At 33.1% G+C, this 12,493-nt stretch overlaps 1 protein-coding gene across 2 annotated transcripts in view; it reads left to right on the top strand.

Annotated features, from left to right (window-relative positions):
• Positions 1-5,081: 5,081 nt before the first annotated feature.
• Positions 5,082-12,493, top strand: part of LOC117109615 (protein phosphatase 1 regulatory subunit 12A-like) — a 67,764-nt gene continuing 60,352 nt past the window's right edge. For both annotated transcript variants that reach the window (XM_033251998.1, XM_033251997.1), the window contains exon 1: positions 5,082-5,361. In XM_033251998.1, the coding sequence (XP_033107889.1) occupies positions 5,086-5,361 (276 nt within the window). In that variant the 5' untranslated portion in view covers positions 5,082-5,085. The remainder of the gene's footprint in view (positions 5,362-12,493) is intronic.

Raw genomic sequence — 12,493 nt, 5'->3', positions numbered from 1 at the left:
GGGGGGGGGGGGGGGGGGGGGGGGGGGGGTGTGAGGAATTAAGGGTAAATGCATCTGGTGGTTTCTTTTGTTTTTACTCCCAGTGGGGTAAAGATATTAGATGCTCTGGCTGCCGAGAGTTTACCTTTGTATATTAACACATATTTGATATTTGTCCTTTCATATGTTGACCAATAATCATAATGTTTTAATTATGCACCATCTGAAAATGTTTCACTTTAATAATAATATAATAATAATATAATAATGGTGATGATAATTATATGAATTTTATTTATGGTAATGGTGGTAGTAATTGTAATAATTAATATTTTTATCATCTACAGTTTTGGGAATTCTCTTATTTGTTGAAATACAATTTGGGTTTCCGAAGAGTAAATTGCATTATTTTCAATGCATTTTTTTTCCAAACTTGAAACAATTTATTGAATAAAACAATGTTTAAATGAATTATGTTTGTTGTTTTGTGATTTCTGCTTTGAACTACAGGCCTACAGTATGTTCATTCATCGCTTGAAATTGGCTCTCGCATGCCTAAAGATTAGTGCACTGAATGTTATGCTTCGTGTATTGCACAAGTAATTGGCTCTTTCCCTGAAAAAGTACAACCAATTTCATAATTGATCACTTGTTTCCAGGTAAACTTTAAAGAGTGTCAAATGTAGTGTTTGAATAAAGTTGACAACATAACTGAAGCGCTGTCCACACAATCAAATTTTCTTTAACAAAAAACTGTTGTATGACCATATATAGTCATGATGTGCCTATATATGGTCATGATGTGCCTATATATCGTCATGATGTGCCTATATATGGTCATGATGTGATGTCATCAAGACCACATTTAAACATGTCACAGGGCTCTGGCAACAAAGGAAGATGGTTTTTTTTTAAATTATATTTGATTGAGTATGTACTTATTAATTTTGGGGTATTTTTTCGCGTCCAGGAAAAAGAATATTTGCCAGTTACAGAAAAATGATCTATATATAAAGTGTCGTTTTTTAGTCTGATGTCCGGATTTGAACCCATCACCCAGGGATTGGCAGCTTAGAGTTTATCCACAAAGCCAGTATTAGACATAATACTATTGACTTGCCCATAATACAGAATTTTGTTTCTTTGTTGTAGCATTTATAAAACATTTAATGATATAAAAAATAGTAACCTTTTCTCTTTTAAATATTTATACAGGTATAAAGTTATCAAAAATAGGGATGAAATAACTCTATACAATCAAAGAAAATGTACATACAGTATTTACAACTGCCTATTAGGGAAATTGCCTTTTTTTACTGAGTGTCAATATAATCTGTTGACGAAACGTTTATCCGCAAACTGTCGACATCCTGACACAACATTTGAAATCCAAGTTGTCGGTGAATGTGTCTAGTCTGTTGGCGAATTGGCTATCGGCGAAACTTTCTGCTGAGTCGGCGATGATCTATGGTGAAATACCATTCGGCCAATATCTTTCGGCAACACGATTTTCGACGAACCATCTCGTAACATTAAAGTGGTTTTGAAGAGAATGGAGCATGACAAGGGGCTGATATGTTGGGGTTTTGGGGCGTGAATACGCTATGTACTGAACTATTACGTACCCCGTATTTTAAATGAATTTTTCTATGTTCAACTTACCTTTTCTTAAACAGCGTGACTCCAAAAGCATTTATATTAGCTTCCCAATTCTATAATAATCTTGAATTTACTTCTGTAGTTTAATGGGACTTTTGAGATCTTTTTAAATATCATATAATTTCTGTAGGCCGATAACGTTATTTTTTGGGGTAGGTTAATAACGTTATTATCAAGGACCACAGTGGCTTTTTTTTAGTTACCGTTAGGCCCTATCTTTGGTATTTCGCTATCATTGTGTATATATTTTTTTTTATTTTTCTTGTTCTTGTTTTTATGTAACTAGAGATTTTCCGAATAAATTAATTAATTCAACATTATTTAGTTTTTTCCAATCCATTTATTCATGTTTGTTCTGTTTCTAAAATTCCTCACTGCAATTTCCTAGGCCTAATAACCAACCAAATTCGATTATTATTTCATCCGGTATCTACTAACTACATAACCTCTTACCTAGATTGGCTTAGCCAAGTATAATGTTAGAAGCGAATTTTCTAATAGCGAGTTCTATAAAACTCTCATTTTTTTCGAAAACGCGGCAGCTCTTTCTAGTCACAAGTTATATTATGATTGTCTGCCACCACCCTAACAGAAGTCCATGTCAAAATTTGAGTTCAGGTGAACTTTTAAATGGCCAATATTGGAGCCTTTCGCTCTTTGATATTATAATTTGTCAAATAAACAGTTGAAAAGTACACCATGATTGATTTCGTAAAGCTCAAATTACTCAAATAACAAGTGAGAGGACTCGAGAGTTCATTTATTGGACATTTTTGAAGGATTTGCTTTTATTTATTTATCATCAGGGTAGGCCTATAAAACAAAATGAGCAATAACACACAGCCAATATACAAAAAAAAAATCGGATGTATTACTGTAAATATTGTCAATTATTATAGATGACGATGGTAATAATGATGACGATGAGAACGACGATGACGACGATATTGATGATGAAGATCGATGATGACAATATAGAAATAATACAAATGGCTTAGGATAATCTGAGACAAAATGACAGGGATAAACATATTACCTTACATTCGTAATTATTATTTGATATTATAGTGTGCTTATAAGATTTTTTGTTTTTTATCGTGAAAATGATTGCTTATTCTTCTTAATCCAGCTAGGAGTGGGGCCAGTAGCCTATGGAGGGAGTGGGACTAGGGCCCCATCGGAGAGAGTCGCCCCTGGACTCCATTTAATTATGCTCACGTCGGCTGAAAAATTGGCCAACCCACGTTCAGTCGGCAATCTTTTATATATATAAAAAAAGTCCATTTACATGAAATCAAACTGTTATCTATCAATACGTATCTCTGCCACCCACGCACTTCGAACCAGGGATCGTCCAGGTAATTATAAAGTGCCCACGTGACTCATTACTGCGACTTCTCTGACACATAGATGAACTTGCGGATTTCTTTGCAATATGTAATGCAGAATTTTGCATTATGATCATCTAGATGTGTATAAGAGACAGCCCCAACGCACCATCCTATTTGGGGCGTTGTAAATCATTAATTAGTCGTGGGTTCGATTCCCACCCGAATCACTTTTTTTTTCATAAGCATTTGGAAACGACAAAACGTTTAGCAGTACTAAACACGTCAGGTAGGCAAACATCGATTCGCATTATCATTATATTATTATATTATTGTTATTATCATTATTATTATTAAAGTGTTATCATTATCATTCTTCATCCGACGTCCACTTTAGGCCTATGTCCCTGTTCCTATTTATTGACCGTCCTCTCGTATTCGAAGGGTAATTCAGTAGGGTATAGCATTTAATCCTACAAAAATTGTGTCTCCGTGTCATCAATGATGCAGCATTATTAATATTATAATTGAGAATTGTCATTATTATTAGTATTAATATTATTATAATTATTTATAACAATATTGCGTTTGTAATAAGAGTATCGTATCATTAGGCCTATCGTATACACGGAATTGCGTGATCGTATAATTGGAGTCAGATTGAACGTGGTGGTTATTCGAAAGACTCATGATATTTGATTTTTTTTGTGAATGCAATTGTTCATGATGACTTCAATCGCTTCATAAAACTCCAACTATTCTCAATTGTAAGAATACTTTAAGCTGCTTTAAGCAGACTCTTAATTAAAGCCACCTGATCATCTAGGTCCCGATCCAGTTTGAATACAATTCCATAGAGTATTATAATATACGCTTACCTGGACAACGTACCGTAATCAACACGCGCATGACCCGGCGAGCATTTCTATAATTGAGGACGTTTGAAACAAGTTAACAACATCCTAAATAAGAATTGTTCCATTTATTTAGCTATACAGAATTGGTTTCTTGAAATTTAATGTTCTTGGCAGAATTTTTTGTTGCAAACAAACAGTCGAAAAATGAATAACCATAATGTATAAAGTTATGAGCGTAGATGCCATGCCCTTTAAATCATATAGGCCTAATTATATTATTTCTTTTATTCTAAATAAATAAATAATAATTCAATAAGCCTAATTGTAATGATGATACATGATTAGATTTAAGTGATAATGTCTCAGTCTTTATTTAGCCGACATTTCTCATTAGAGGCAAATGTACTTTTGAAACCCACCTGGCATCCCTAGCGCTTTCAGGGACGAGACTGAGAACGTAAAGAAATTGTGTCTTTTCCTTCGGCGAGTTAACCAGCACAGGGCTCTCCTACTATGACGTCAATAGCTTAGAATAACTTCCCTATATATGGCAAAGGAATGAGGAGCAGCCGCCTGCCTCAGACGGACGGGTTTTCGTTTAGCGGCTGAAGGTTTCGTACTCCAAAGTTGGGACAATCTGATTGTTCTCTAGTATTCCATCTTTCATACCTACACCCTCTGCAGATTATTCAATTTATGCCCGGAAAATAATAATAATACTTTCAAATCCGAACATAATTTTGTAAGTATAGGATGCCTATGCGATTTACCGTAAATGTTTATATATGTTTAAAAAAAATTGTGTTGTTATTTTAAAGCTTAAATATTCTTCTGAAAAAAGGGAAATTAAGAATTCATATAAAATACGTTGTTATGTATAGAAATGCACTTTCTCTCACTGTTGATAATAATAGTAATATTCACTTGGATGTTAAAATATCAAAACTATAGTGGTATTCTATTATTTAGGCCAATAAAGATAGGCCTAATTGATAGGCCTAGTGATTAAGATGAATGCTGTATTTTGAAAAGAAACGAAAATAAAGCACACTCTCTAGACCTTCAGAAATCCATACCAATGTATCATTAAAAGACATTAATCTTTTTTATGAAATAATATTTACTCACGCGACAAGATAGCAATCGTATGGGGTAGCAGCATTAGATGGATCTATCAATAACAAAGCATGACGTCATGGACATCCATGGCAACTTCGCCCCCACGTGCCAGAGAAATTTTTGGGGCGATTGCTTCGCAATGAATGGTGGGTAATGAAGGTGTAGCAAAGATGGCGGACGGTGGTTCACAGAAGTCTGCTCTCATAAGAAGACATGAACAGTTAGAACGATGGAAAGGATCTGAATTAGATAAAGAACCCGCAATTAATCCTAAAAAAACTACAAGAGTAAAGTTTGATAAAGGCTGTGTTTTTCTTGCATCATGTGCGAGTGGAGATGAAAAAGAAGTGAAGGCTATGCTGGATTCTGGGACCGACATAAACTATGCAAACATCGATGGATTGACGGCAATTCACCAGGTAATTAGCGCCCTCTATAAAATATTAACTATTTTAAAAAGGCAAAAAAAAAACCTTTTTATGATTAATACACATTATTCTATAATATAAATTTCAACAACTATGTCTCAAGTATCCATTGATTAGCAGCAAAACAATAACGATTGTTTTTGAAACTTTTAATCTGACCCACTTTTCGTCGTCAGCCTGAGCGTGCCGAGTCTCGAGAGGACATCACATACATGCATGAGTAAGCTAGGCTAGGCCTATGGAGGTCAGGGTAGGAATAGAAAATTGAGGCATAGGGCAGGCTAAAAAGCAAACACTGATGAAACACGACATTTTCTAGTCTAGTCTATCACTTATTATAGTTTTGGGTCGAAACTTTCCTAACCTCTAGGCCTAGCTTAATTGTTGACAAACAGACTAAATTAAAATTTTAAAAGAGTTCAAATCAAGTGTTGTTGGGTTTATTTTGATTGATTGATTGAATAGATAGAAAGTTAATTAAAGTCTATATAGGTAGGAATGGCGTAGTTAGTACTGTAGTAGTACTGTAGTAGTGATAATAAGATAACAAATCTACCTAAAAAATACTTACTTAACCCCAGCAGCTGTAATTTCTCAACCTAGCAATGTTAAATCCAGAATTGGTTTATTGATATTTGTTGTTAAAGTGGAACTGACTTACTTTCTATATACCTACATTATATACCTACCTACCTTATAATAATACTACCAGCCTATATACTTTTGGCAAAAGTGCTGAAATTCCCAGCGATGCCCATCTATCGATTCCCGGCCCCCTCTATTTAGAATCCCTGGATCCGCCACTGCTGGGAGTTGACTTTGTTATTTATACAGTTGGATTATTTGCAACAAGTTGGAAACAGTTGCATTTTTGTCATCAGCAACATTGTGATCCTTCCATGTAGAAAAATGGAGCTAAACATAATTAGACCAAAAATGTCAGTTTCAATACTGGAACAGGTGTCACTTTTCTAACCAATTTTATTCAGTCAATGTTTTGATAAATTATAGTAACAAAAGGTATAATGTACTTAAAGATAATGAGAGTGAACTACAGTATCCTGGTATTTAAGCAGAACATCAAAGAAAATAATTAATTTTATTAATAAGTACTGTATTAAATTAAATAAATGTCTGGTGGTGTTAGTATTTGCCAATAAAATACTGATACGTGACAAGATAATCTGATCTAGAGTAACCTTGAGAGTGAATAGGTATAGTAACCTTGAATGGATAGGTTCATAGTATAATTGAATGAATAGTATAAGGTGTAAAGTACATTTGGCTTTAGACAAGATTTTTTTAAAATATACTGTACATACATCACCCGCCGATATTTTATTTTTTGGCCAATTAGCCAATTTAATACAGTATTTATTAATATATGTAATAAATGATTGTTTTTTTATGTTCTGCTTACTGCATAGTTCACTCTCATTAAATATGCTTCAAATACATTATACCTTTTGTTATTATAATTTGTCAAAACGTTGACTGAATAAAATTGGTTGAAAAGGTGACACCTGTACCTGAGCTCATCAACCATCATAAAAAAATAGAAATTTTAGAAGAGAATAAAAGTTTTCTTTATTTTTATTACACCCGCAACTGCCTTTAAATCTCCAAAAATAAGATATGTATATTTCTTCCTAATTACTGTTCATATAAATTTCAAGCATTTTACCATCCCATTACTACATTGTTTACATTCACCAATAAAATTTTATTTTTATTTTCTCTTCCATCTGGATGTTCTTAACAAAACCATTTGCTAAATAAGAAGACAAAATTTTATTTTTGTTTTTCTTCCACCCTCCTCTGATGTTCTTTAAAAAAATAAGTTCATGAAACAAAGTTTAAAAAAATCTCACATTATTTTTAGTGTAAGAATTTATGCACTTCCAAAATCTGAAATTTATGGAATCCTCAACTCATTTACAATATTTAAAGATCGTTACTCTGGCATCACCGAGATCTTCATGGCCTTCCCATTGATTTACATTGATTCAAGATCCTGTTCCTCACTATATTATCATCTTTTCGGTACCCTCAGATCATTGTTAATATGTTGACACTTAAGTTGCTCTTCACAGCATATTAGACACCATAGCTTCAAATCTGATAGACAAATAATTAACGAACAGGTGAATACTTAATAATTTTATGTTTTATGCAAGTTACCCATTGTTTAATAAAAGCCAAATTTTACAATATAACTGTAATATTTATTTTAATTTTAAATGGTTTATAAATTGTTAATCATACTATACCACAGTGCCAAAAAAAAGCATGTACCGAATATACTTTGCTTTAATGTTAAATTATTCATAATAAATGTACTGTATGAATGTTTTTGTAAAGAAATTTAAAGATTATTGATTATAATTTTTGTAGTTTACATTTTGGTATACAACTTAAACTAAGAGACTGTTATTTCCACTTTTAATTCCAAAGAATGTTCATCAGTAGCTTAGATTCTCGATATCTACAGTACTTCAATTTATTATCTAAAAACAACAAAATTCAACATATTGTAGGCCTAATTCTACCGTCCATTTAAACGTAATCACGATCGCATCGTGACTTCACTACTGACAAGTACTGTAGTACATGTGTGGAAAATCCCTGATAGATCATTCTGGGCATGCACATGGACATGCATGGGCAGTTTTGAAGCAGCCTGTGATGCTGTGATGATACGATCGTAGCTTTTACGAAAGTTCCCATGCAAACGATAACGATAAAACGAATGCTACAGTAAAACGAAATTTATTTAGCGATTTTCTTATGTAAAACATAATATTATACTACACTATTAAATTAATACAAGTACGACCATTTTTTCACCAGCAATATTGATTTGAGAGAAATTAACAAAATCACAATCTGTAGATGACGATGTAAGGTCGAGCGTTTGGAAAAATCGTAGTTTATACTATATAGGCCTAGGTAGTAAAAAATTGCCGAGGCTCCCGACCTCGGAGAATTTATGGTCGGCAAATTTTTGCCGACCTAATTTTATCCCAATTTCATGGGCTGCTAGAGACTGCACACTAGCCTAGGCGATCAAAGAGTGTGTCTTCTTTGCTCATTTCCTCAATTTCAGCAGCACCCCATCCTACAAGATACAAGATACTTTTATTGTCACTATAGAAAAAATTCACAAGTAAAATTCTTTTCCCTGATGCTTATACAAAACAGGAAACGGAGTAGACTTTAGAAAACTATTTTATTAAAACATGAATATTTCGACCTGTTTTAATAAAATAATGTTCTAAAGTCTACTCCGTTTCCTGCTTTTCTTCCTTCTTTATTATCCATATGAACACATGTGGACTTCTCTTCATGTTTTCTATATATATAAATATATTATACAAAAATAAATACAGAGGTTAGTACAAAAGACCACAAATGGATGAACAGCACACACAAAATTATTGCACAAGGTATTGCATTGGGAAATCGTCGTCTTGTAATTTTTAATTTAATTTGTCTTTTTGGTGCTTTTTGCCATCTGCTTCATTTCATCAAGAAATAGGCCTAGGCTAGTCCTTCTTTGTCCAGGAGACTAACCAACTAGGCCTAACCTCCATAGTTGTTTATCATCTACTCACTGATCCACGGCATAGTCAAGGGCCAATCACTTTTCGTCGTGGAGGTTGCAGTCCCATTTACCGTCAGCACGATGTTAAGTGGGCCTAGAGTTTGCACATGCGACGGGGCAAAAAAGTACTATTTTTCAGGGTAATACTGAGTACTTTTTGAGGGGAATAGTACTTTCTATTGCCCGCTTCTATGCCTAGAATCTATGTATGGGGTATATAATATTTCAATATTGTATACTGTACATACTGAAATTATGCATAGAAATCTAGGTTTTGAAAACAATGGGTGGTGGGGTCCCTTTATGATGTATTTTGCAATGAAATTTAAAATTTTTACATGCCAGATACCAAGTATTTGCCTATCCTCCATTATCCATAATAATCAGTCCTACATTGATATGGCTTCATATCGACATGATTTGTGCTTGCTCTTCACAAGAGTTCTTTTTAAGGTGCTGACATTTATGAGTTATGTAGTTGAAACAGCAGCCTTGTAAATAATTCATTCTGTACACCAAATCTCTTGTGCTGCAGCACCATGCTCTATAATATACTATGTTCATACAGCCTTTCATCGACATTCAAATATCAAGTTACATTAACATATTTTGAACAATTTATTGGTGAACTGTTAATTATTTCTGGTTAATTTAATTTGTTATACTGAGGCTGTTTAATAGTTTACATGCAATTGATATGATTTCTGATTAGAAGCGTAAACTGTAAAATAGAACGGTGTGAATACCACGTAAAAAGTAGAAATGTTGTAATTTTAATAAGAATTATAATTAACAATTATTTAAAATATAAATAAAAATAATTTAACAATAGTTAGTACTAATTTTTTTTTGTAGAAAATAAATTATCTATGTGTACTTGATAAATTGTAAATTTGTTATTGAACACTTGAGGTCCAAGAAAAAATGTGTTACTCAAGCCCAACAGAAAACAGAGCCAAGTTCTACCTGAACCGTTGTTGCTGCGAAGCAGCCAATTCATATTCTTGACAGCAATTTGACCTCTGAAAGGTAATTGTTTGTCAAAAAACAAGGGTCTAAGACGACTGAAAAGCGGAGTTTCCTTCTTTCGTTCTGCCGGGTAAAATCAATTACTTTAGGCGACGTTTGTAGACTAACCTACACATACCAACGTCCGCATGTCGGGCTAGCCTTATCCTACTCTAGGCCTAGACTAGCTAGGATGGTATAGGCCTAGCCTTGAAGGGACGAAGGTCCCAATAAAAAACAACGTCGCTCCTTGATAGCTACCATTGTCTATTTAACATCACAATAATTCATTATTAGACCAGTATGGTTGCTTTTTTGAATTGTACTCCACAAATCTCAGCCGATACCTCGCACAACTCGTCTCGTACTATCTATTGTTGTGACGTCGTGGCTCGCTGGCTCACACTAATTGTGATGTCTCGCACTTGTGATCAAATAACACGCTGGCTCGCACTTTGGCAACACTCTTTGGCAGTCAACTCGCCCCTAGAAAAATGAAAAATTATGACTTTGTTACCCAATGAGAAGTGTTCTAATATAGACAATTCGTCGTGTCTCATTATTTGTTATATTTTTATTATTCATTATTTTCACTTGACTCGCATAAATAATTTTATTCGAAGAACATTTATATCATGCAGTTGTACTTCGCAGCACTTCACTTGCAATTTGCAATTTCTAGTTTTAGATTTTTAGCCTTGTGGTTTACCATACAAACCAAAATGTAAGGGGTGAGTAATAGTAGTGGACCCTAGAATTAGTCTGTAGCCTATGGTACTAAAAGTGCCTACTGATTCACTCTTAAACTTTCCAAATGTCGCTGCTTGAGAAACAACCATATTTTACCTTATTAATATTATTTAACACTTTAAGTTAAATAAATATACAACACTTTGTAAATAATATTCATATTATTACAGATTCACCATTTAATAAACTAAAAGGATCCACTTGTAAAGATTTTAGTAAAATAAAAGTTATAAAATATTTACTGATTATAGCAATTGACCTTACAGTACATTCTGTTGATCTACGAAGAAACTGTACATGTGTTTAATTTATTAAAATTCTACCGACAATAACAGACAAACAGGATACAATAGTGCATCTTGTTTAAACATTCATCGAAAAATGACATCAACATATCCAGCAAGTAAAATTTAACTTACAATTCCCATATCAAGCAAAGTCACTTGATGAAGTACAGTACAGTAGTAGCTGAAGCTAACGAAAGCTTGTGTCTCAATAAATTTTGTTAGTCTAAAGGTTTCAACTACTGTACTTATTTCATTTATAATAAGCAAATCAGTACCAGTTGATTTGGAGTATATTTTGTTTTTAAAGATCCACAAATAATGTAACATATATTTTGACTATTGTATTACTGAGTGTCATCTTTGAAGGTTGGCTGTCATATCATTGCTTGCAGATCTCTGTCATTTTCAATATTCTTCATGGCTTGTTTAAATATTTTAAACCATTAGTCATTTCTTGCTTGATTCCCTTAAATTTTAATGTTCATGTATTTGACGTTTTAATGATGTAAAATACCAATAGCATGTGTTTAACTTAAATACAGTACATATTGTTTAAAGACAGTATTAAAGTTTTAAAATCTACCAGACATTCTGTAGAAAGACAGGACACAAACTAAAAATACTTATGAATACTACTGTATATTAAAAAATTTAGAAACTCATTTGGTACATCTACAAATAGCCATGCTATGTATACAGTAGGGTAGACATAGGTTGTGGTTAAGTCTTTAAACTAAATAACTAGGTTAACTATGGGTTATAGTATCCTAAGCCATGGGTTATGATTGTTGAATTAAACCTTATAAATCTTGTTATCAATAGTCACCCGTTCTGGGTCAGTTATGAACTTATGTTTATCTGATTTCTCCAGTGGTTATATAAAACCAAAGGCTACCAGTATGCACTACCAGTACTGTATATCATATGGAATGATGATGATGACTCTCACGTTAACTTGTAAAAAAATTTTACTTGTCGTAAAAATTACCTTGGTTCCAGATTGTCATGTCATTTATTTAATTAAATGTACAGTAATCCGTAAAAGAAAAAATACAGTAGTGACGTGTATGATACTTTGATTGACATAATCAATTTGGGAAAACTTGTAAGATGATCAAAATGAAAGTACTTATGCTCTATGAATCTGTGGGAATTCAAAATTACAACAAACATGTGTAACAGTTTAAGACAAGAAAATTAGATTGTATGCTAATATTGCCTGCAGGTAACCCACTTCAGTTTTAAGATGTTAAAACAGGCAGTTCTATCAACAGTACAGTTATGAAAACCGTTCAACAACTTTTAATAGGTTAGCAAATGAGATTAACATGATACTATTTTTATATTCTATGTTAAATCAAGTTTCTTTTGGCTTCATAAGGATGTGAATACAGTATACTATGTTAAAATCACAAGGAATCATTTTCACTGAAAAATAATGCTTGTTTTAAAAATATGTTTATAGTGTTTGTTT

This window comes from Anneissia japonica, unplaced genomic scaffold (assembly GCF_011630105.1).
Source record: "Anneissia japonica isolate Jap-2015-1 unplaced genomic scaffold, ASM1163010v1 scaffold287829_len2072220_cov186, whole genome shotgun sequence".
NCBI classification, from domain to species: Eukaryota; Metazoa; Echinodermata; class Crinoidea; order Comatulida; family Comatulidae; genus Anneissia; species Anneissia japonica.
Note: the sequence above shows the minus strand (reverse complement) of the source record. Positions and strands in the feature narration are given on the sequence as shown.